Source organism: Protopterus annectens, chromosome 10.part0, assembly GCF_019279795.1.
Source record: "Protopterus annectens isolate FY-2018-M chromosome 10.part0, PAN1.0, whole genome shotgun sequence".
Lineage (NCBI taxonomy): Eukaryota > Metazoa > Chordata > Ceratodontiformes > Protopteridae > Protopterus > Protopterus annectens.
The window spans coordinates 1,128,825,612-1,128,852,555 of NC_056744.1; the positions used below are offsets into that span (position 1 = coordinate 1,128,825,612).

A 26,944-nucleotide genomic window follows, 5' to 3' on the forward strand; every position below is an offset into this window, starting at 1 on the left:
AAATCAGAAAGTTGAGAGATATGGAAAAGATTGCCCAGACGGCCAATAACTACAATGGCTGGGCCAGAACCACTCCTTCTGTGATAGACAGGTTACCTAGTGCTTACCACTCCCACTGACAAACTAGAAGGCTTCCCTCCAACACAGAAAGGCTTGGGGGGGGTGGCTCAGAAGCTTACATACAGTCTTGGATACATCAAATCTGTATCTGGACTACACTAGTTACAGGAAAGGTAGGAAATGACTAAAAAGAAGTGCAGAAGGAGTGTATCAGGTAGAATGTGGTAAAGAGGTGAGACTAGGGAGAGTATCCCACATCAAATCTACAGTGGGGCGGGCAACTGCAAAAGCCACCAAATTTAAACAACAAACCAGAAATAGCGAGGGTGGGTGGGACAAAACACTTTCAGCAGAGATCTGAAAAACTATACAGTGAATCAAAAATAACAGTGCACAACTCTGAATAAAATTAGTCCAGCAACAATTTACAGTACACACTTCTGAAGAACCAAAAAATATATACTTAGCTCTGTATATTTCCAGATAGTTTGGCAAGAGCTCTGTTAGACACAGGTTCCAGCAATGATATGCAGGCTGTTAACTAACAAGGTCTATTATTATGCAAGTAATCCTTCAGATAGTCAGATGACACAAGCTGTAAAAACCAGTTATACCAACTTAAAACACAGCAGAAAATAGAGGGAGGTGGGACAAAACACTTTCAGCAGAGATCTGAAAAACTAAAACACTTTCAGCAGAGAGCTGAAAAACTATACAGTAAATCAAAGATAGTGCACAACTCTGAATAAAATTAGTCCAGCAACAATTTACAGTAAACAATTCTGAGGAACCAAAATACTTGGCTCTGTATATTTCCAGATAGTTTGAAAAGAGCTCTGTTAGACATAGGTTCCAGCAATGATATGAACCTATGAACCTATGAAATCTATCTTATCCTATCTTGGCTGAATGAACACAAAACTACTTGGGGTAATGATAGATGACCAACTAAAATTTGATTTACATGTCAATAAATGCATTAAGAAAACCCATCAAAAACTAGGTTTATTATACAGAAATAAAAAGCTCCTGTCTAACAAAGCCAAAGTCTCTCTCTCATGTCTATTTCCTGCCAATATTGTATAACTAACAGATTCTCACCAACCTCCAAACCTCTCTACTAACTAAATTAGACACTACCTATAATAAAATATCCAGATTTGCTGCAAATCACAGTAACAGCTCTCATCCCTGTCTCTCTCTAAACACTTAGATTGATTAGAACTCCCTCATCTGCTTCTTCTCTCACAGCACCAAATTATCCACTCTCTAGTACACCAACCATCCTTCTGTCCAAACTTGTCTTCTCTAATTTCCTACTATACCCCAACCAGGGCTCTTCGAAGCTCTGATCAGGACCTACTCCAAATCTATAAACCCAACACTAAAATTGGTGGTAACCTCTACAGCTACTACCCCACCATTTCTTGGAACAAGCTACCACTGGAAATTAGAAGACTTCAACAACTCAATGAATTTAAATCTGCCACTAAAGACGACCTAAAAATCTGCTGGTCATGCCTCTGTACTCATCATATGTAAATTTAGCTCATTGCCTGCTCTTAAAGATTCTAATTATGTTACCTGTCTGCTCACTCAGTCATCTAGCACTGTGAATTACCTGGTCTATATCAGAAGCTTGAACTTTTAAAAGTTCGAGTCTCAAATGGTCAACACCATATAAGTGAACTTTTGAAAGCTCGAGCGTTTCAACAGAGATCGCCATAGGGAATATTTCCCTTTACTTCACTGTAGTGCGATCTTGGAGTTGGTATATTTAAGTAGCAGGGGGGTGTGGGATACAGCCCCCCCATGGGATGTTCAGGTAGGCTTTTTGTTTTTGTTTACTTTTTATTACATGTTTGATGTTTTAAAACTTTGCTTATCTGGTGTCGATCATATGAGCGTCGAAGTTTTAAAACTTCAAGCATATAATAAAGACCCAAATTACCTGTCCATTCCAAATATTTTCCAGATCTTGTATATTATGAATATGATCCTTTATAACTCTGTTAGTCTATCAAAAATAGGTACCTCTCCCCTATCTTAAATTTTTACACTTATACTATGTATAGGATGTTTTTACCAACTGCATCTACTTAGCCCGTACTTACACAATTACCATATGTAGTTTTTCTGTACATAAATTAGGTATGTAGTTTTTCTCTACATAAATTAGGTTTTGGAGAGTTTAATGCTTAACTGCATCAACAAAAGCTGAAACAGTCCTACCATCCACATAGTTAACTAAGTATACACCTTATGTGAAGTATACAATAAAAATCTTGAACTGGTACATGAACGCTCATCAGTCTACTAAAAACTTTTTTATATATTTTTTGTTGTATATGTGTTTGTTTTTTGAACATTTTTTAGACTGATGAGCATTCATGTAGCAGTTCAAGTTTTTTATTTTATATTTCACATAAGGTGTATACTTAGTTAACTATGTGGATGGCTGGACCGTTTCAGCTTTTGTTGACACAGTTCAGCATTAAACTTTTCAAAACATCAGTATACTTGAAACAGCATGATTAAATGGTTTATGTATGATGTATATTATACTGTTTAGATATCTGCAATATATGTCTTATTTATTATATCTGAAATCTAATATATAAATTGTGGTTGGAACATACTAAAAATGTACTTATTTTGCTAAAGTGTTAGGTTACTTTAAATCACTTTGTTTCCACTAATTATTTAATTGGAGGGAAAAGGTTGCTAGCAGTGATTGGTTTAAAAGTGTTAAAAATGTTTAGGCTTGTGATAGAACTTTATGTCTGATGAAGCATAGGAGTACTACGCGAAAGCGCTTACATGTTTTTTACTAAATAAATCATTTGGTTTTATGCCATGTGTGTCCTTTGCCTGCTTGGATTTCTTGCATTATATCTTTGGAGCTTGGTCTGGACTTTATCTGGTGCAGTGGTTTTGTTTTTGCATGTGTATATACTAATAATAAAACAGATAAAAAACAACATGACAGATTTTCTTAGTGCGGTAATGCCCTTCAGGATGGGTATTACAGGGAATGGACCCTATAACGCCCACACTGGGGGGCATAACTGCTTGTGTATTAACTTGTTAATTCATGATTTGTGTAATGGCAGAATAAAAAAACAACCTTTTTCCTTACTCAAATCATTTTTTTCTGTCTTTCCTGTAGTTTGATGCAGACAGAGATGAAGAAGACGTTTTCTATGATATTAGTGTGACAGTTGACAGTAAGCTATTCCCTGGTCGGGAACCAGTAGCAGGTAAGTTGTACAATGCCATAAGGCTTGTCCTGTTCATTGTCTTTTTTCTTATTCTGTTCATCATAAGACTTACCAAAAAGCTGTCCTGTGAGGGCATAACACTGGCTTAACTTCAAGTCCAGTTCTGAATATATACCTTATCTGGCATGCTGTGTGTTAGGAAGAAGGCCATTTTTTTTTTTTAAGTTTTCTTGTACACATTAGATTTTTCACAGGTGCTAGTTGCTTAAAAACCATATAAATCATAAGTATTATTTCTTCCATAACTCTATATCCCCAGAATATACTATTAACTTTTGAGTAATGACATTTCATTACCTCCTTTTCTTTGCCAATTACTATTAATAACCTCTTGCTTAACAAGAAATGTGCAAAAACAGATGGCTTGAATAGCAGCTAAATTAGCATTAATTACTCAGAGTAATCTAACTCTCTGAATTTCAGCAGTACAAAAGAATACTATCAGTAAATTACTTTTCATTAGAGGTGTTTTCCCAAGCTGCAGCAAATGTTTCCATGGGCAACAGCATTTGGCAATAGCCATCCGCAAAGCCTTGCTTCAGTTGGAACTATTTTGTGCTTGGTAGTAGAAGACACTTACAGAAATGGTTAAAATAACTCTTTTCTGCTTTCATAAACATTTAACGCTTAAGTAAAGACAAGCTTGTTAAAAACTGCACTTAATTAGTGCTGTTTCATCAAGCAGAATCGGCTACATAAGTTAATTATATGTCACCTTTAATATGCTGTCATGCATCTCTGTGACTATATTAGTTAGGAAATGGATATATATTTTATTATAAATCAGGACCATATGTCTATTATTTCTATACAGGGTAACAGCCACTTAGTTTAGATGGTGTGCCATAAAAAGCTCTATATTAAAAATGTACAACTGAGAACTGGGTCTTTAAAAGGCTGTATTCCTCACTATCAAAAAAAAGAATTTTTTGCAATCAAGAGAAAAGAACTGACTCCTTTATGTATCACTAGTATGGCTGATGCAGTTTATGCTATTACTGTGCCGAATTAGCCAAATAAAAAAAAAAAAATGTCTCGCACAAATTTTATTGACTGGACATAGGCTTCTGTGGCAGACATTCCTTTAAGTGGTTTCAACATAAGAACAAAAGGGAAATAACACATCATGTCATGAGTATGGAACTTTGATGTTCTACTTGATGGGCAGAAGCAAGTAACACCTCAAATCGTATCATCTCTATACCATCTCCTGAACAAAACATCTCTTCTCGGCAGACTGTCACTCTGGGTGTACATCCAGTAGTCTCTTAGCATTTAGATTATAGTGATAACAGTTTATACAGGCCTTATATTGAAAATCAGGCTACATTTTAGGCCTTATGGCCAGCCACATAATACCTGTCCTGCATCAAGTACAGTGGCTGCCAGTAGCCCCTAGGCCATAATTTAAAGTGTCATGATCCAGCTCTACATGAGAAGGGTCATGCAAATGTAAAGATTTTGTTAGTGTCTTATCAGCCATTTTGACTTCTGCAGTCTTCAAGTAAGGGATTCCAAATGATGCCCAGGTATCACTGGAAATACTCTGCCTTTAATTATTTTACAAAGCATGTTCCATACCTGTGTAATTCGCTATTAATTATTAGTATCTGAATCTATCCTGGAAGTCTTTAATATGTGCCTTAAAATTCCTGTTTCACATGGTTTACTCTTAGTATCTGTATTGATTTTATTTTAGTTTAAAGTTATTAACAGTATACTATCAACAAGCCGTAGGTCCTTTTAAAAAGAAGCCCATGGACCACTCACTTCCACATAAACATTAATATAAGATACACACATTCATTCTACATCAGAACATTACAAAATACAAAGTGTATGGGATACGGCCATTACAGTCCAAATAAAAAAAAAATGCAACTTTATTAAGCAACTTTCAGTGCTGTAATGCTGTAGTTTTCTGCTACAGCGTAACAGTGGCCACACACACACACACACACACACACACACACACACACACACGCACACACACATAGTTTGACATGGTGAGGTGTCTTAACAACTTTTAAAGTCATTCATTCATCATATAAACATTTTGCTTCTGTCCTGTCCTTTGGTGGCTGTGCTGAGTGTTACAGATTTCAAACCTATGGAACACTGTGCATTCCTACACCATTTTTTTCTATAACTAGTAGCACATGGAGTTGCTAAGACTTCATGCACTACAAATAATTAATTATGGGTCACTCAGATCATAACTACGTGGATTTCAAAATTCTGTTCTCAAGCTTTGCTTCACTCTGCTCTTGATATGAAATACATGGTATCCATGTCTTGAGTACATAATGACTTCATTATGGCTGGAGAAACAGTCATAATCCTCTATTTTAATACATGCATATCAAGTTCTTTGAATAATTTACGGAAAAAAAAAAATAAACACATTTTATTTATATATATATATATATATATATATATATATATATATATATATATATATATATATATATATATGGTTCCACTTCATATCATCGAATTATCATTTCATTAAATTTCAAATCATCGAGACCAAATCGTCGAAAACTCATTTCATCGAAAACTCATGTCATCAAATCTCAAATCATTGAAAACTATAAAGCAACTATAAATAACATCCCAGACACTGTTTACTACGTTTATGCAGGGGGCAAGCCCCCCTGCACCCCCCACACCCCCGTAATTGAATATACCAACTCCAAGGTCGCACTACAGTGGGGTTAGGAAATTACCTTTTTCCCCCACTGTAGTGCGACCTTGGAGTTAGTATATTTATTTACGGGGGGGGGTGCAGAGCCCCCCATATGGGGGGTGCAGGGGGGCTTGCCCCCCTGCATAAATGTAGTAAAAACTTTGTGGAATGTTATTTGTAGTTGCTTTATAGTTTTCAATGATTTGAGATTCCATGGTATGAGTTTTCGACCATTTGAGTTTTCAACGATTTGGTCTCGATGATTTGAAATTCGACGAAATTATATATATATATATATATATATATATATATATATATATATATATATATATATATATGAATTTTATGGGTGCAAACCACAGTAGTAAACCAAAACGGTGACTTTTTTCTACCACTGTTTAGATATAAATAGAGGAGGTTTCTGAGTATCAGTTTAAAGTTGACACACAAAATAGCTTTTCTCACTCTGTTACAAAGGCAAGACCTATTATAATCTTACTATTGGTAGAAGGGGTACTTAGCAGTAAGGTTTTAGAGAATCTTAGTAATTTTGGGACTGTACAATGAAAAAAGGTGGAAATGACAGGAGAAGCAATCAGTAAAATATTAAGAAGGCAAGAAAAAGCTGTTGATAAGACATCCTATTCTGTGCATGCTATAGGGGTGCATTTCCACTGATGCATCAAAGCACAAATCGTGTTTTTTATGTTGTACACTGGAGGAAACCTTTTAAAGATGTTCTTGTAAAACAGAGAGCTCCCACAAGTCAGTAGATTGCCCAAAGTACCTGTAGATATAGCTGTCATTAACAAAAGAATTAAGGAAGTACTACGTAAGCAAATGCAATTTAGTGTGTTTTTAACTGCTGCTGAAATGTTCCCTTTATGGTATGTGCTCTTTCTGAGGTTGGGCTCTAGTTCTGGAACAGATGTATTGTGGGTAGAAAAGCATTTTCTAGTGTATTTCCTGCTATCAAATAGTAGAGACTTGGTTTTGGAGATTTAACTAATAAGAGAGATGGAAGGAGATGCATACTGGTTTCTAAAGAAATGCATCAAACATCTAATGTTGCTATGACATCATCACAATATTTTTCAGGAGAGACTTTACTCTCCTGCATCCACCATGTGGGGCTGGGCCTACCATACCCGTTACTTCTATCTATTAACTCCATGACTGTTTACTTTTGGACATGGAGAATATACTCTGGAGTGCCACAATCTCACATTCAGTATGTAGTCCCAGTATTTTCCCTTACATTCTCACTATTTTTGAGAGTCGCAGTAATACTCCCCATAATTTTAACAAGAATCCTACTACCAGGTAAAATTAAGAATGGAGTACAGAACCCTAGAGGACTAAAACATACCACTGTTGTGAGTTAAGAGATGGAATTTTCCAATTTTATATTACATTTCCTGGCAGTAAGGTAATTACTTAACTGACTGAATGATTGCTGACATCAAGTTAAATTAATCTTCATAGAAGCAAGAAATGCAAGATTATATGAAAAATATTTACTGAAGCCTTAACAGAATACTCAGTTTGCTGGCCTTTGTCCATGACTGACTAACTGCTGTCTGTACACTGTGTTACTGCAGTAAAATGCCATGCTCTTGGCAGAATACACTACCATTATTAGATAGTAGCATGGGACCTCTTAGTTGACTGAACAGCTGCCCATTTACTAGATTTCCAAGTATATTGGCCACAGGGCAAAATACAGAGATAGGCTAGCAGTATGCAAGCCTTTTTATAGATGGGGACCAAATGGGCAACTTTCTATAACCAGGGTGCCGTTTTCTTCATTTTGAGTTATTTATTAACAGTAATATAGGGAAACCCATTTGGTGCAAGCAAACCTTAGAAAATGAAGTGCAATGTTATCAACCCCGCCAGAGTCATGATTTGAGATACTTATACAACCCTATTCACTATCACTTTATATAAAAATACCATCTTGTAGTGGAACACTGAAGGATGATTACAGGGCAAACCAGTAAACAGTGAAGTTGGTTATTGTAAGTAAGGTCTAGAGAGCATTTGGCCTTTATTGTATACATTTCTAGATACAGTTTTGTACACAGACCCTTAAGCAGGGACTTCGCTTTTGTAAAAAACAGACTTTGGTGCTAATTGTCTATCTTGTTATTTTTGCAGTTATGGATTATAAGTGTCATGAATAGCCCAAGATTTCAAAACTGTACATTAATTTGAATGCCAGCTTCCAGATTATACCCACTCCAAAAACTGTAGTCCACCCAGACCATCCTGTCCATTTTGTCTTGTTTCTGGACAAAATATTTTTCAGCACTGAAAAAGTCACTAAATGTCAAGCTTAATCTAAATAAAACATGGGGTATACTTAACTATGACCTTAGTTAACCATGCTGGTAGATGGTTCAAAACTATCCTTTTTCAGCCAAAGCCAATACAAATACCAGTGTGCAGAATGCAGAAATGACTCTATCATGTGCACAGACTTAAGTTAAATCAAAGATATTCACGAAACGTATTAGTAAACATATCGATGAAGGTTATTTTCATGACTTAAAAGCAAGGAATAGAAAATGGCAGTCTTTTTGCAGGTAAATTCTCCATCAAAATTCGACCCCCTCCAAACAAGTCAGATCTTCAGAGACATATTTCATTTTCTGACAGTCCAAACATAACAACACACCACTGCCACTATAGTGGCCTAGTCCTTCCTAGGTGGTCACAACCTGGGTGTGGGTGGAGATGAGTTATGTGGAGTGAAAACAGAATATGTCATTAGAGCAGCATTGGCACAGTGAGTACAGTGTTTTGTCTGTAGGGTAACTGTGTGCCTCTATTATGATGGGGTATGGTTTGGACAAAGACTGGAAGAGGGAGGATACTAAGAAGAAATGTGAAATGTTAAGCTCTGGGAACTGTGGTTATGGTGGAAACTATAAATGTGTCCATTTTGTATGGTTTCTGTGGCTTTATATGAGCCCCCTCTGATGCACTAATAATAATTTTAGCAAAGAATGTCCCTTCTTCCTAAAAATGTAGATTATTGGAATGTCTTCTCTGTTAATGTCAGACCACAAAATGGTCTCTTTTGAAGCAAAAATAAAACCTGGAACCTCAGCTACGCCTGGAAAATCCAGGAGCTATTCTAAGGCTAACTTCTGACTATTAAGTGATAACCTGGCAAAATTTCAAACTCCCATAAACCCTGAGAACACTGCTGCCTATGAGGAACTGTTAAAAGAAACCCTATACAAGAATGTTAATAGCTGCATAGAGACAGCTGTAACTACCAGGAATAATTACAGAACTAACTCAAACAACAACACACTCGGGTGGAATTATAACATCAACAGTATAACAGAAGGATGAAAATCATGGTAAAAATTAGAAGGTGCAGCACCAAGCAGGATAAAAGCACTCTCATCAAACCAAACAAACATCTCAGAGGGTTAATAAAGTCTATAAAAGCCAAATTTGAGGTAAATTTGGCCTGCCAGACCAAGGGCAACCAGAAGACATTATTTAGCTATGTCACAACTTCAAAAGCAATACACAATTGTGTGCAGAGCTCATTGTGGATGGAACCACCTATATTGAGCCAGAAGATGTAGCAAACCTACTGGCTGACAAATTCAGCTCCGACTTTACCCCTCTCTCCCCTTCAACCTCTCCTCAGGAAATACCATCAAATACAATTCCCCCTCTGGCACTAGAGTACAGGTCCTTAATGCTCTCTCTAAGGCCAAGAACACTGCATCAATAGGCCAAGACAATATCCCAGGATGTCTACTAAATAGCATGAAACATGACCTATCAGGTCTTCTGAAATTGCTATTTAACTGTAGCCTCCAAACAGGCTTTGTGCCTCACGAATGGAGAACAGCAACAGTCATCTCTCTGCACAAAGCTGGGCCATCTACACACCCTGGATACTATAGACCCATAAGTCGCACTAGTCTCATGTGCAAAACTATGGAAAGAACTATAATGCAAATGATCAATAATGACATAGGAAATCTCCATACACTGGACCCAAACCAATTTGGTGTCATCAAGGGCAGGTCATGCCTACTAAATCTGATGGACATCTTTGAGAAGGTCGCTAAAGCAACGGATGAGGCCAAACATTGTCCACACTGCCTGTCTTGACCTGGCCAAGGCATTTGACACTACCCCACTGGAGCATTGTTGACAAACTCAAGAGGTTATATATTAACCCTTATGTCACCTGGTAGATAACTAGCTGGCTCACAGACAGGACCTGGGAAGCAAAAACTGGGGAGTCTACCTCTACAAAGAGGCCAGCCACAAATGGAGTCCCTTAGAGATTGGTCCTGGGACTGCACCTTTTTGTCATTTATTTCTCTGAAATCAAGGCCAGTGTCATGGCCTCTGGCTGACTAAATTTGCAGATGATTGCAAATTAGGAGCAATCACAGAATCCCCCACTGATACAGATATTCTCCAGGAAGGGTTGACTCAGCCATATAACTGGTGTCAGGGCCATGGACTAAAACTAAATACCAAAAAATGCATAATAGTATCTTTCAGGAAGTTATCCTCACCACCGATAACTATCACATTGACAACACACTCCTAAGAGTTGAACCAGTATGGCGACTTGGAGACACCTAAATGCCAGGGGACACATTTAAACAGTAACCTAGTCTTTTGACCATCACATGTCTATAGAAATTAGTAAATCATTCTATGTTGTGCAGCTTATAAACAAAGGTATGGTATCTAGGTCTAAGAAAGTCATTGCTCCTCTGTCTTCAGCATTCATTAGTCCTATCATTGAGTATAATGCCCCCTTTGGTATGTACCTAACAAGGCATATCCAACAACTGGAATGTCCACAGAGGTTTCTCACTAAAAGAATGCAGGTAAGTAATATGTCCTATGCAGACTGCCTCAAGGCTCTATCCCTGTATTTTGTCTCCTACAGGCTTTTGAGGGGAGATCAATGCCTGGCATACAGGGCATTTTCAGACCTCACTCTGATGGACCTCCTGCATATCCACAAAACAAACTGCATCCGAATTACCTGTTCTAAAGACTTAAACCTAGCCTGTGATCTAAATAGGGCCTGCTGGAGAGAAGGGTATGCATCCCAGAGACTACCTCTTCTCTGGAACAGGCTTCTCATCCATGTGAAGCAAAGTTCCTCCCTAACCCAATTCAAGTGTAACTTGGACATTTGGATGGGGAACAGGAACTCCATCCCTGTTTTGGCACATATGTCTGTAATGTGCACTTGCAGCCTCCAAGGGGTTCATCTCCCAGGCCCTCACTTGTAAATGTTTAATTTTCCAAGCCCCTGCTTACACTTATCAAGGGTACCAGAACTTGTCAGAAATTAGGGATGAATGACTAGGCTTAAAATGCCCTTGTGGTCATTAGCCTAGTAAACACCTATGAACCTATTGTCCCCCATGCATTCTGTGTGGTGTAAAATACATGGCATTTGACTTTGCCCATCACGTTAAACAGGCCATACACATACAAAGATGGTGAGAATCCTAAAAGCACTGGCCTGAGATTTTATGCCATACACAGTATCCTCAGTTCTTGATTGCATACAGTTTTACTTAAAATGAGTTATATAGTTTAGAGCACAAGGCCAAGCAAAGGGCACATATGCAAAGTGATATGAATCATCAGTCCTCTGGCCTTGTGCCTTATAGCATATGTAGCTGTATAATGAGTCTGCAAAGGTGGTATGGCCTGGTTCATCCTTGCTTGTTGATGTACCGTATGACTGTGGTATTTTCTGTAACCACTTGAAAAGGTCTCAATGACCCAAGATGTTTCAGAGAGTTGAATGCCTTGATCAGGGCAAGCATTTTCTTGATATTTAACTGCTTGCATCTGTCCTTGCTGTCCCACACCTGCTGCACTTTTATTCCTCTCAAAACTGCTCCCCAAGCAAAGTCCGAAGCATCTGTGGTGACTGACTGCTTTGGAGCATGGAGGGAGAATGGGAGACCTAGATTTAAGGATATCTGTTGTCTCCATCAAAAAGAATTCTCTTCTGACAAACCCCAGTACTGGTGTCTGAAAAGATAAAGGGTGCCGATGCTGGGACCGAAGAGATTTTGGATACCACTATATCTTTTGTATGTGGAGTCTTGCCAGGGGTATCATAAGAGTCATAAATCCCAGGAGAACCAAAATTCTGAGGTATTCCCTCATAGTGACTGATGTCTGAGTGGAAAATCTTAGAAATATATCTAGATAAAGCTCTATTTATTTCCTGTGGAAGAAAATCTCTTTGAACTAAGTTCTCTAGCTGACATCCCAGGAACACAGTCCTGTGTGAGGGAGTCAAGAAAGACTTTTGTATGCTCTTGGTAAAGATCTCTCACCCAGAAGAGAGACTTCTGACCATACCTCTCAACTGTCCAGATTTTCGGCTCAGATTTTTGGTCTGTTCCTCATAAAATTTGTGTTTTCTTGGCAAATCTCTGGGATTATCTGTGGATTAAAGTCACTAAATAATGACATGCATTTTAGTTTCAGACTTCAAATCCTTCAGAAAATATTTGTTAAACCCTGTTACTCTAGCAACTTTCTAAGTTTTTAAGTGCAATATTTAAAATATGTCTCTATTTTTGGGCCTTTGTCCTCCCATTTTGTTGGGCTTTGTCCACATTCTTGCACTAACAGGCTGTAAGGTATGCTTCTGACATTTAAAAAAAACACTCTGCAAAAGATATAAGATCTAAATATAGAAAAATGTAGATATCCTGTAGCCTGCAATGAGCTATAACTGGAGATACAGAATTTGTGAATACTCTTGCTGCAGTGGATAGTCCAAAGTATAAGGTGGAGCACTGATAATGAGATACAGACACACAAAACCCTAAGAAACGCCTGAAGTCTGGATGAACAGCGATGTGATGATAAGCATCTTTTAAGTCTAGTGTTACCAGGAAACGTGAAAGAGGAAGAAGAAGTTATAGGTTGTGCAGTGAGATTATTTTTAATGTTGGCACTATGATAAACAAGTTTAGGAATGAAGGCTCCATAGCTGATGTCCAAGCATTTTCTTTTTGTAGCACTAAAATCATTCTTGAATAAAACCCCTTCCATACCTGGGAAGGGGGAATTGATTCTATCACTCCTAGGGGCAGCATGTGATGAAGAACCATTGGAAACAAAAGAGTCTAATCTGCACGATTAGGAATAATGTCCTGGAAAAGTGGAATTTTCTCTCACTAGCATATGTAACCCTGATGAGTGATTTTTCAGAATCCATTTGTCTGAAACAATCTGTTGCCAAAGAGAAAAATGGAAATTCAGACATTCTGGAGGTGAATAGGGGCCAGGGTGGGAGGGAGTCACAAGGTTTCTTGAACAGTCATTTGGACTTATTAGAGTATCTTCAGTTTTGGGAGGTTTGAGACTTCTTTTTACAACCCTCTTGCCACCGCTTCTTAAACATCTGTTTACCTGAATTCTTTTGAAGCTTTTTAGTCTTTTTTTGCCAAAATTGGATGAGGAGAAAGAAAATCCCTTAGACAATTTGGAAAAGGAGGCCTAGAGATTCCCTGGATCAGCTTGCCCCTTTCATCACACTTTTTGATTACCTCTCCAGCAGAGAGGCCAAACACTAAATTTGTATCTAGGGGTGAATTTAAAATATATTTTTTTAAATCATCTTGGAGGTTCTGAGATTGCAGCCAAGCAAACCCCTAAAAACAGTACCAGTGACCAGAGCCCTGGAAGAAGTATCAACAGAATCACACACAGTGCAAATAATCAGTAGTGATCGGTTTGATAGAAGAGCTTTAGCTCTTCCCTTTCCTATCTGCGCTTAATGCTTCAGTGATGTGCGCTGCTAACAGTAGGGATAATTAATCAGGTATCTGGCTGTCCTTGAAGCTCTCAACTGACCCAAGGAACTTGCCTGAAACAACAGCTTCTCGGTCACTCCAGCCCAAAGTGCAATACAAGTCCTACAAGTGCCTAAGTATTTAGTTTAATGATTGTAAATCTATAAACAAACGATATAAATTTTGTAGTACACCATATACCATAATTAATGTAAATTCCTCTCTCAATACCAGCTGCACATCACCAAAACCCTCTATTACCCTACCTATCTCTCCCCAGCCTCCGCCTTACTCGGTACCATTCATCTTTGCCTTTCGAGTGGTGCCTCTTAGACTGCACAATACTACCGTGTGAGCTTGCTCCTTTTACACAACTCTTTCTACTTCATCCTAACCACTCACTTTCTCTTCCTGCTCACAGGCTGTCTCTTTTTGGTTTATTTGATAGTTATTCCTTTACGTCAGTAATTGCTTATCTTAGAGCTTTAGATAATAGACCTTACTAAATCATTTTAATAGTTCTCTTGCTTCCATTCAGTTTTCTTTTTGCTGCACTCCCTGCCTACCATCCTATGCAACAGCATTTCATTGTAACTTACAGATTGTTTTCTGCTTGTACTTGCCTTGACGACTAATAACAGGTCCAACCCACTCAGATCGCACTCTCTTCACTCGGGCTCACACCACTCCTCTATCCTATCCCCATTCCCACTCACCTCCACTTCAATTACATTTATTCTCTCCTTAACTCCACCCCTCATTAGCTCCCATCCAATCAGTATGCTTTCATCATACATGCACTTTGATCTGTAACACCTACGTGTTTATCCTACCACCACCAGTTACACATGCTCTTCTTTCTCTATCTTCACTACTTGGTAACATTTTCTATTGACGTCACACCTGCTAACCTACAAATCTACCTCTCTATAACCTACCATAACAAAATGCCACTTATATACAAACTGACACCCTTAAGTTTCCTATTACCCTTAACCCCCCTACTACAGCTCACCTCACTACAAATTAACAATGTCTGCCACAGACTCACATCCACAGCCTCCACTCATAGTTTACCTCTCAGTACCTTCTCCAAAATATACTCTAACCTATACACAAAAGATGACATTCTCAGTGTTAAACTAAAAAACCTCCCCTCCCCCAAATGATAAAATTAGCATAAACCATACCACCTACCTTCACCAAAACATAAAATGAAACAAGAACCCACCACTATCCTACTTAATTACTCCAAACTAACCTTAATCAGAGATATCTATCCCAATCCAGGTCCCCTTTCCTCATCTCCCAACCCACATAGCTCCTACAAATCTCTAAACCTAACTTCAATTAACCTGCATAGTATTTGAAACAAAATCCCTGACATCCATGCCTGGGTAACACATAACAAGGCTGACATTACCGCCTTTAGAGAAACATGGCTAAAACCATGCATTAAAAGCTCAGAATTACTTCCTCCGGCTTTGCATGCCTGCGCTCAGATAGGCCAGACGGGGTAGCACTGATCTACCCCAGCACCTTCAATATAGTCCCATACAACTCAACCATACCTAACTTCTCTAACAGCAGAAATCTTAATAGCCTTCCTAAAAATTAATGAAAGCAAAAACCTCTGTATCATTGTCCTGTACACCGCCCCCCTCCAAAAATAATATTCCCATACAAGAGGAAATTTTAGCTTGGACATTCAACAACATAACCATAAAAACAATAATTCTTGGCAATGTTAATATTAATTGGGTAGATGTTTCACAGCAACACTCCTCCACAAACATCAACCTATATAACTACAACCAGTTAATCACTGATATTACCAGACCCAACAAAAACAACAGCTATTGGACAATCTTAAATTGGATCATGGTCTCCATCCCCAATAAAATCTCCTCCGCAGGAACTCCTAAACAGTATCAGTGTCCACTTATCTGCCTTTAAAATACACAAAACCAAATCCCCATTAAATAGACATCACTATAGAAACACAAGAAACTTCTCACATTTTTGCCCCACTACCTTTAAAAGTTCTTTAAACAGCATTAACTGGGGTCCCTTAAAATACTTCCTCTAGATGAAGTAGTACAATTTTTCAGCTCTACATTCCTTAACATCTTAAATAAACTCACACCTCCCCAGCTAAAATGTGTAAAAGCTAGGCACGACCCATGGCTCACAAGAGCAGCCAAACTGAACATGGTCTCTAGAGACAAAGCCTGGAAGCTTTGGTATAATCAGAAAAACCCTTCTGACCTTATAAGCTACAGACACCTTCCCAACTAAGTAAAATGCCTAGTTATTAAGGATAAAAAAGACTACTATCATAATTTACAAAACCAACACAAACAAAAATCCAAAACACTTCTAGAGCTCAATCAACAGTCTGCTATCCCCTGGGTTAAACAATAACCCATGTCTAAATCCAGAAAAAAAATGTTGAAATAGCCACACTCTTCAACACATATTTTACAAACATCATAGCTAATCCCACCACCAGCTTCCCTCAAAGCTATTCTAACCCATCAGAACCCCCAACTACAAATACCTCCTCTCCCCACTCATATAACTTCTCTCTAGCACCTATCCCTACAGCCACTGTAAAGAAACTACTTATCAAACTAAAACCATGTAATAATGCCCCTGACAACCTGCCCCCAGAATTCCTTCAAAAAGCTGCAAACTGCATTGCCTGCCTGTCAGCTTACACCTTAATAGGTCCATCCAAGAGTCTTATGTTCCCACCATTTGGAAAAAAACATTCATCCTCCCACTGCACAAAGGCGGAAACAACACAGACATCTCCATCTTTAGACCCAACGCCATTCTCTCTCCCATCTAAAGATCCTCGAGAAATGTATTCATAGCCAACTCCAAAACCTTCTACTTGGCAATAACCTGCTGTCAGCAACCCAGCATGGTTTTAGACCCAGACATAGCACCGCTACAGCTCTTATATCCTTCTGTGACTCTGTCAATCAGGCTCGAGATGCCAGAAAACTTGTCTCCTCTCTATTTGTCGACCTTTCCAAAGCCTTTGATACTGTCTCCCACTCTGTTCTTCTTAGAAAACTATCCAACTAAGGAATCTCTCCTTCTACCCTACACTGGTTCTCTAACTACCTCACAGACAGGCAACAAACTACTAAATGGCAGCACTCCTTCTCTCCTTTCCTCAACACCACTACTGGAGTACCCCAAGGATCTATGTTAGGGCCTATGCTTTTCAGCATTTTCATCAATGACTTCCACTCTACTCTCACTCAAGGCACAGTCATCCAATATGCAGACAATTCCACTATCATCTGCACTGCCATATTCTCCACCCAAACTCCTTAAACTTACCCAGTCAGCTCTCATCTCCACCGAAATATGGATGGCTAACAACCACCTTGCCTTAAACCCTAAGAAAACTAAACTTATGCTATTCACCCCTAAGATAGCCACTACCATAAACAAAATATCTTTGTCTATTCTCTCCCAAGATAACACCACCATAGAGGTTGTCACACATACTAAACTTCTAGGTGTCACCATAGATGAACACCTAACTTTTGTCATGCATATACAAAACAACATTAAAAAAGCACACTAGAAACTATGCATGCTATACCGCCACAAAACTTTCCTCAATTACTCATCAAAACTATCCATTGCCTCCTTCTTCCTGCTCCCATCTCTTCTTTACGGCACTTCTCTCTTTACCAACATACACGCCAGTCTTAAATCTGCTGCGGTGGTGGTGCTGCGGTAGCGTTGTCACCTCACAGTAAGACGTTGTCCTGTTCGATTCTCAGCTAAAGCTTCTTCTGTGTGGAGACATGCGTGAATGGGCGTACCTTCATTGAAGGTTGTGCTTCAGGGCTGGCAACTCGCTACGTAAAAATCTACTGCCAATCATTAGCGGACCGGAGTTCCGCTGTGGTGACCCCTAACCAGGAAAAGCTGAAAGATACAACAACAACAACAATGCCAGTCTTAAATCCAAAATAGATGCATGCTGTAACAAAATTGCTAAGTTTGTCACTAATGGATGACACTTATCTCCCCACTGCACCTCTCTTTGACTACTAAACTAGCTGGAACGTCCTCACCATCTTACATACATACAACTAATAACTGCCCACAAACTAATATTCAGTCCATCCAGCTGTTTTGCCCTTTCTTCTGTGTTTACACTATACCACCCTAACAGATCTCTCTGCTCTGAAAATCAAATGCTCTTGCAAGTAAATCCGCTAGTCAATGTTCCACTCCTTTTCCACTGCTAGACTATGGAACTCTCTCCCACCTTTTTTGAGACAACATCTTTCCTCCCATTAACTATGCTCATGTGCTAGTTTCTCAAAACCTATAACTGACTTTATCTCTCTCCTACTGCTACTCCCACCCTTCCTACCTCCATCCTTTACTACCATCAAAAACTTCACTTTATCCCTAGATGTTAATCTATGTTTACATGTACTATCAGCAGAAATACTTATGTACAGTTGCATCGCCTTCTTACTGTAACAAAAAAAAAAAAGTTTTAATGCTGTTTAAAACTTTGTTAAAAATGTTGTATACTGTGAAACTTGTTGTTGTAGCCAATTGAGTTGTTATTCAAATGCATTGTATTATAAATCAGTGTGGAGCTTTTCTCCCCGGGACTCCACTGAAAATGGGTACTTTTTGGCCCAGTGAACCTTCCTAGTAAACACATGCAAAATAAATAAATAAATAAAATAAAGTTATTTACAACAGTTTTAGAAGCTCTAGATAAAACATTCCTCATACTTTCTCAATATGTCAGAACAAACTTTAACATGTGAGCCTGACAATTCAAAATTCTGAAAATCAAAGTTGCAAAACCATACCCGTTTTTCCCATACCTATCAATATATTTTCCCATCCATAGTAGAAAGAGTATACTTAGCAGTGGGGTCAATTAAAGCTATAGCTGCTGGGTCAGGTTTGGGAATAGTGTATAAACATATAGAAGACTGAGGAATTTTATACATTCGATCTGCCTTTTAGGGACAGCTGGCTGACTATTAGGAATATTGCAGGCAAAAACACAAAAGAACAGTCCTACAACGCAGCAAATCCTTAGTAGTAGATAAGCGTTTCCTTTACAAGAGTATACCACACTTTTCGTAAAAAGAGTCTTAACGCAAACTTTATTTAACAAAAAAAGGAGCGTTTTCGCTGAAGCAAATGCTTGCAGCTTCTTCAGAGAAAGATTTAAAAAAAAATTATTGCAGGCAGTAAGACACACATCCTCTAAAGCAGACAGGACAGGAGGAATGGGTGTAGGTCCTGGGAAATCCTTCTATAACAATTCATAGTATTTTCTGATGGACTGAGAAACCTCAGTGTTCTCCCACTAAAAACACCAGGACATTCTAGTAATGGTCTCAGAGAAAGAGAAACCGCCACAGGAAGAATCAGAAACTTGAGTCTGAAACAGAAATATGAGGATAAAACCCAGAATCCATCCCTGCATCATCCTGTTCAGATTCAGAATCTTGAATCTTTTCAGAAAAATATACATCCCTCTTTCTTTTACCAGAAACTACTCTATAGGAAGGATCAAAAGTCTGAATAAACCCTGAGCCAATCCCAGCAAAGTATTCCTTTCCAAAGAAATTTTAGAAGGAGTAAGTACATGTTTGGTTTTCTTTTTCTTTTTGACTGGAAAAATGGAGTCAGCCATGTTACTGCCCATGAATGGGTACAGCATTCTAACAACCTTACCTGTTCCCTCTCCCAGGACCAACAAGAGTGGATCTCCCTTGCCCACTGTGGGGACTCCAAAAGCTACAGAGAATGAGGCTAACCCCAAGTCTATAGTGGCTGTAGGTGCCACACCAGAGGGATAATGGGTAAAAGATGAGTGGTCTGGGGTACAACAAATGGCCACAGCAGAGTCACCCACCTGCAGCTGAGGCAAATTGCTAGACTGTTGTTGTGACAAGGGTGGTTTGCATAACTTTTCCATTTTGTGGCTGGAAGAATGACCAACTGTGGGACCAACAATTTGTTACATGGTCAAGCCAAAATTGATGCCTCTTTCCCAGGAAGACAAGCAGCAAATACCAGTCCACAAAAGTTACTTTTTTTGAGAGAAAAGAGAAAAGATACAGCAAATGCACTTTCAAGCAGTATGGCAGCCCCAAAATCGAAAATTAAATACAATTTCTCCACAGAAAATATTTAATTTGCACTACTTTTAAAGTGACAGAAGAAATGAGTTCTCTGTTTAAATGTACATTACAGTCTCGAGACAGTCTGGTAAAATACAACAATCCTAGCTTTAAAATAACACTTCTGAAGAGAAAAGTAATAAAACATTAGTAAATATAAGAAAATGGAAGTTTTTTTTCCCCAAAGGGAACTTAACTGCCCAGCTAAGGAAAGCACAAGCTGACCATTGATCCTCAAAACCATTCAAAGAAGCATACTGTTTGGCAGCAGTAAAGCTCTGAAGATCTTATCACCCAAACTTGTCTGTTATTCAGCTCATCTCGAGTTGCTTGACAGTTTGGGCACATAGAAGGTGCTCTGAAGCTTTGGAACCTGGCTGGCTGTTACATCCTTGGCAGGATATGACCCATATTGCTAAGGCTACTGCAACAGTGAACAGTATAAAGAACATCCTACTTTACATATTGCTATATATGTAACATTTGCTCTACTACAAAGAACACCTACATCCTGTGTTTACAAATTACAAGATCTAACACATTCTCTCTCAGGTGACACCTGAATGATTTTTATCAGCCTCTGCTTTAAAAACAAATGTTCCTTATGTTTAGTGATAATCAGTTTGAGGTCTAGGATCTGGCAGTTAGCACAAATGCTTTATATTCCTTCAATATATCTGCATATTAGGCCTCTATACCAAAGAAAATTTGAACAAGTTTGAAAAAAAAGTAACTGTGCCTTGAATGTGAGACTTACTTGCAAAGAAATTTTGACTTATTTTCACTTTTTTTTCTTTTTTTGCAAAGCAGAAGGATCTTTTGCTGTTTTGTCAAAGCAGAAGTCACATTTACATTAACTAAACTATGAACCTATTAACCTATGACCCTAAAATCTGTGGCACTTTACTTGCTATCCAACACTAACAAATCAAAAATCGCACCAACCAACCAATTGCTAAGCTGGAGATAAAATAAAGATTGAATAGTCTATTGCTATACCGATGAAGAGATAAGTTACAATTAGATGAATCATTGTATTCACATTTATTGAAAACACTTTTTACTGCCTGTACCATACATTAATTTTTCCCATTATTCTGAGGATAACTAGGGCTCAATGTAATTTGCTTGAATTCTGATGCTTCTCAAAGCTGCAGAATTCCAGTCTTACAGGTTATGGACCAGTCCATCCATCCACAACCCCTTTTCCCATTTTTGCACATGGGGTCAGGGTATCACTTAAACAATGAGAGTCATCTAGAACCAAGGTTTACACCACTGGGTGACTAGCCCTGCCACATTAGTTCTTTCACATCCCACACTTGCATGCACACTCACACCTATGGCCAATTTAGAGTGTCCAATCCACCTACATGTTTTCGGAATGTGGGAAGAAACCAGAGCACCTGGAGAAAACCCATGCAAACAAACGGATGACATGCAGACTCCACACAGAAGGCACGCGAGCTGAGAATCAAACCAGAGAACCTCTTGCTATGAGGCGACAGCACTATCCACTGCATCACTGTGCCACAGGTTATGGGCCGTTATCCAATATTATATCTGTGAAGATTCCATACTTTGCAAAGATACATTATAGAAGAGTAATAGCAGTTTGATTCATTGTGTCACATATTTGTACTACCTGAGGGCATTGTGAGTAATAGTATGCATAGAAAAGAAAATGTGAATCTTTACCCTAAAATTAGTCATCTCCTACCTTTAAACTAGGTAAAGATGAAATGCCATGAGTTATGACTTCCTCTTTTTAGTTTTGATTCCTAAAATATAACAAATATTATAGTTTTACACCATTTGTTCTATCTCTACACAGTAGGCTAATACATGATATCACAGGCTCATTTTTTGTACATATGATTAAATTTGATATGTATGTATTAGATAACATCTGCTCACATATAAGCTTAGTTGAGATGCTGACTGTGCCCTTTAAATAAGTAATTGAATACATGACAGCTCATCTGAATAAGCAAATTAAGGTCTGATAGCAGAACGCAGTGACTTCACTTCATCTAGCCTTCATGTCATCACATCTAAAGCTATGTTACAAAATTTCTCACCTATGGGCATCATCTTCTTGGTGTGTGTTTGTGTGTTTTATAAACACCTTTATTGAATTATCACTTGTGACATAGGCAAATTTACATTTGCACAAAAGTAACCAAACTGTATTAAGAGATTAACATTAATAAACATTATGCTTCACATATATTGCTATATAGCATATAACCTAAGCAACATTGCATAAATTATTCATTCTCTGCCCCTTTTTTAAACAAGAAACATCTTTATTAAACCATCACTTATGACATAAGCAACCATACATTTATATAAATGAAAACAAAGCCACGCCAGCACAATCCTAGTTGCAAACATTTTATATCACAAACCATACTGACACACTCCCAGTTGCAAACATTATACATCACTTATAATCTACCCAATTATTTTCAGTCAAACATTACAAAACTCATTTACGTCCTACCTTCTTTTAAACCTCATTCCTCACCTTTTTGCATTTTTCCCACAGTTCTTGTTTTTTTTCCTATGTAGTTTGCTCCTACCCTTTTCTAAAGGTCACAATTCTATTTGTTTTATTTCTGTTACTATATTCACTACTTCTAATATTGTTGGTTTAGATTTTGATTTCCATTTTCTAGTAATTGCTTTTTTGGCAAACGCCATAATTAGACACAGCAAGGCCTTACTCTAGACAGTTCTGATTCTGCATCACAGCTCAGAAATATAATTTATCTTCTTGGTGTGTGTTAACTAGAAATGTACTAATATGTAAAACTGAACATGGTCTCCCTTTAATAACTTTCTATTCCAGTACAAATATACATAAAATGCAGACAGTAGTCAACAAAATTTGCAGATGTGTCCTACTAAATGGCAACCAGACCCCCTACTACCAACTACTAGAACATTCCATTTGGCTGCCTGTAACAGGCAAGCATACACTTCTCTTAAAAATTAAAAAAAAAAGAAATAAAATAACCAAACAAGGGCAATTCCCTCCACTAATAATTAAATTAACATCCAACAGCAAATTACACCCTTAGAGGTGATTTGGAAGAAAACCTAATTCTCACTAGACCTAGATTCAAAACTTGAAATGGAGAAACAGCATTTTCCAAGAATAGGATGGCTGTTTGGAATCGCTTATTTGCAGTTGTGAGGAAACAGGACAAACTGAAAATGGTTACTTTGATGCTAAAAAAATGTCTCTTAAATGAATCTGCATATTCCTGCTTTAAAGCCTACCTCTCAACCTGCAGATAATGAAGGTAGGTACAAAGGAACATGAAAAATAAGTTCATACTGCCAAAACTCAGGACAACAAATTAGCATAAAATTTGAATACCTCACATATAACTCTTCTCACTTCCATTAACGATGCGAGATACTATTCAAAAACATGTTTAAAAAAAGAGTGACAAAAATTATAGGAAAAAATATGTAGGCATAGTATCAAAGAGAAAACATGAAATGGGAATGTGAAAAGAATACATCCAATTTGTTTACGAAAGTTGTTAGAATAACAGGCAACCATTTGAAATGTCGGGACCCGTTAGAGCAAGTCCCAAAATACACAGACTGAATGGGCGAAAAACGGTCTTACATATACTAAGTCCAAGATGCCATTTTTTGGAATATTCCCTTTTCTCTAAGATAAGGTGCTCTAGGAGTTGGTATATGTATATATATATATATATATATATATATATATATATATATATATATATATAAGTTCAGGGGGTATGGGTGAAGTTTAAAGGAGGAGTGATTTTCAACATTCACATTTCTAGTGGTTATCAGTCTTTTTTGGCTTGTCAGCACTCATAGTGAGCCAGATGACAGGCTTTGCATTAGTACACATTTGTCTGAAAGCTAAGACTGAAACTAAAATGTCTATCATTACTAAGCAACTGTAATCTTCACTAACTTAAGAACATCATGCATTAATAACAAAAAAAAGGCCAAAATGTGAGGTAAAGTCATTCCATACCAAGAAAATATGGAAATACAGATCTGAGGCATTGCAAAACCCTTAAACAATGCAGTTCTATTGTTAGCAGTTACAATCTCTCTTAGGAGTTAAACAAAACACATATTCATTAGCTTATTTTCCCTTACCATTCATGAGAGTAATACTTAATTACTATATCAATAACTAGTGAAAAGTTATTAAATAGAATAAAAGCACAGTACATTGTAGTGGTTTTAGGTGCGCCTTCTGTGTGGAGTCTGCATGTCCTCCCCGCAGTCGTGTGGCATTCGAAAGCCTTCGTTGAAGGTTGGGCGTCGAGCTGGCACCTCAGCACTGTAAAAATCTACTGTCAATCATTAGCGGACCGGAGTTCCGCTGCGGCGACTCCTATTCGGGAAAAGCCGAAAGAAGAACAACAGTCTAGACCTAATGGATCAACACGTAAAGGAGAAGAACTTATTTTTTGATGTCATATTCTTTCACAAAGGGCTTAAAGAATCCACAGAACAAGCCATATAAATGGAAATCACTAACCTTTTAAAAAGAGTTTTAACAACTAAAACACATAAAATTAATTCAGTTGAAACTCCCCTGTCCTGCTTCAATGGTTCAACAAGAAAATCTAAAAAGTCTACTATATAGTCATCTCAAGCAGAAAAAAATACAAAGGCTGAAAATGCATTCCTTCTAGACTTGATAGCTCCATGCTAGGAACCACTGCTGCTGTCTGACGACCCTAGGATGCCTTACATAAAATGACTATCCTTAATGAGCAAGCACTTCTTCATTTCCACATGCAGGCAGAGTGAGGACCAAGGAAATAAATTACACTGTATTTGTGTTTCAGTGGTCAAATTCTTTCCTGTTCCAAGGGAGGTGCAGGATCAATTCCCAGCCACTGCAGTTATGCATTTTATTCTGACAATTTGCACAAGGTATTCAGGCTATGAGCTATTAACTAGTTATGTTTTGGGTTACAATATCTGATTCCCATAGTCTTCATTTACCTTTTGTGTGATCTTGAACAAGTCACTTAACCAGACAGTGATCTGGGACAGTTGGAAAATTGGGGTAGGCAATAATGGCCTCCTGGACCACATGCCAAGTAACTACCTATGAACCTATAAAATGCATTTAGATTATCTAATGAAGTTTCATGATGTTTAGTTGTTGGTAAGGAAGCAAACAGCTAAAAGCTTTCGCAAGGAGCAGTTCACACAAAATAAGATACATGTGTAAAAAAGCATTTAAATGCTGCAACACTGAAAACAACAGAAAATCTCAGTTATGCAGTGCACTTCTGGAAAGATCTAATCTCCTTAAAAGGAAGAAAATCAATTACCTTTATTTAGTTCAAAAACAAAATAAATACAATAAAAATTGTAGACTTTTAACACTTCAGTATGTCTCTTGTTACTGCTACATGCAGAAGCTTTAATCATTATGTCGCTAAAAATTTTGGGACTGACAGCAGCATACAACAATCACCAACTACATTACCTTAAAAGAAAAACATAATGACATTTCCACTACAAAGTATCTAAAAGCTACAGCAGGCTTTATTTCAAAATGGTTTAAATCACATTTTCATTCTTTCTCTGACGTGTCACGTTCTCATGTTGGAAAATGACAATAGTCACTACTTTGCCTAAAACCAGAGCACCACACTTTTGGAGCATGACAGACATTGTCATTCCTCTTGTAACATCAGAACTTCAAGTTAGTCATAATTCTGAGTTTAGTGCTATATGCCTGCAAACCATGCAGTCTATCTGCCTATCAGCTTTCCAAATCATACTACTTAACAATGCTGGCAGTTTGCAACAAGAAGCTTTTTCCCAGTTCAAATATCTGTTACTCTGGCTTGGCCCCACTTTCCTCCCTCAACACACTAATACTGTTTAGAACAAGTTTTCTTCTAAAATCAGAGTAATGCAAACATTATATGCATACATACATACATACATACATACATACATACAAATATTTCAAGCACGGGCATTAATGTCCTTCTAGCCTGCCAATATATCAAAACACTTGTTCCCATAATAAATGTCCAGGCTGTTCTTAAAAATATCTAAACTAGTACTTATTTTAATGTACTTTGGTAGTCTGTTCCACGCATCAGCTACTCTGTCATAGAACCAGTTAGTACACTTCACATTCCTATAGAATCTTCTACAGAGGTTATCTGATGATTCTCTAGTACTTTTTGTTAACCCCAAATATACCAAGAGACTCCATGGATGTGAAAATTTAAGTTATTATGAAGACTAAAATATCTGAACTTGTACAGTGTTTCTTACAGATATCTAAGAGGAGATCTTATTCTGGTATATAGGGCATTTAGAGACAACTACCTCTGGGAAATGTTCGGGGTAATCAAAAAGTACTAATCATCAGACAACCTATGTAGAAGATTCTATAGGAATGCTAAATGTACTAATTGGTTCTCTGACAGAGTAGCTGATGCATGGAACAGACTGCCAAATTACATTAAAGCAAGTAATAGTTTAGAACAGCCTGGACACTTATTATAGGAACAAGTGTTTTGGTATATTGGCAAGCTAGAAGGGCTTTTAATGCCCATGCTTGAAATATTTGTATGTATGTACTGTAGAAACTCCATAGTGCTTCTGAAATTTGACCAACACAGATAACATGCTCACATGGATGTAATACTGTAGAAACCCCATTGTGCTTCTGAAATTTGACAACACAGGTAAGACACTGATATGAATCTTACATGTGTGATTTCACTTCTTGTGATACTTCACCAGTCAAGCACTGAAGCTAGACTCCAGTCATACATTTATTAAAATTCATCATTGCTTGTTATAAGCCAGAATTCTTTAACTGACTGCCTC

General features: G+C 37.8%; 1 protein-coding gene across 1 annotated transcript in view; it reads left to right on the forward strand.

Annotated features, from left to right (window-relative positions):
- Positions 1 to 26,944, forward strand: part of LOC122814248 (adenylate kinase isoenzyme 5-like) — a 2,798,058-nt gene that overhangs the window by 641,190 nt on the left and 2,129,924 nt on the right. Inside the window, exon 3 of the mRNA XM_044086846.1 lies at positions 3,230 to 3,320. Within this exon, the coding sequence (XP_043942781.1) occupies positions 3,230 to 3,320 (91 nt within the window). The remainder of the gene's footprint in view (positions 1 to 3,229; positions 3,321 to 26,944) is intronic.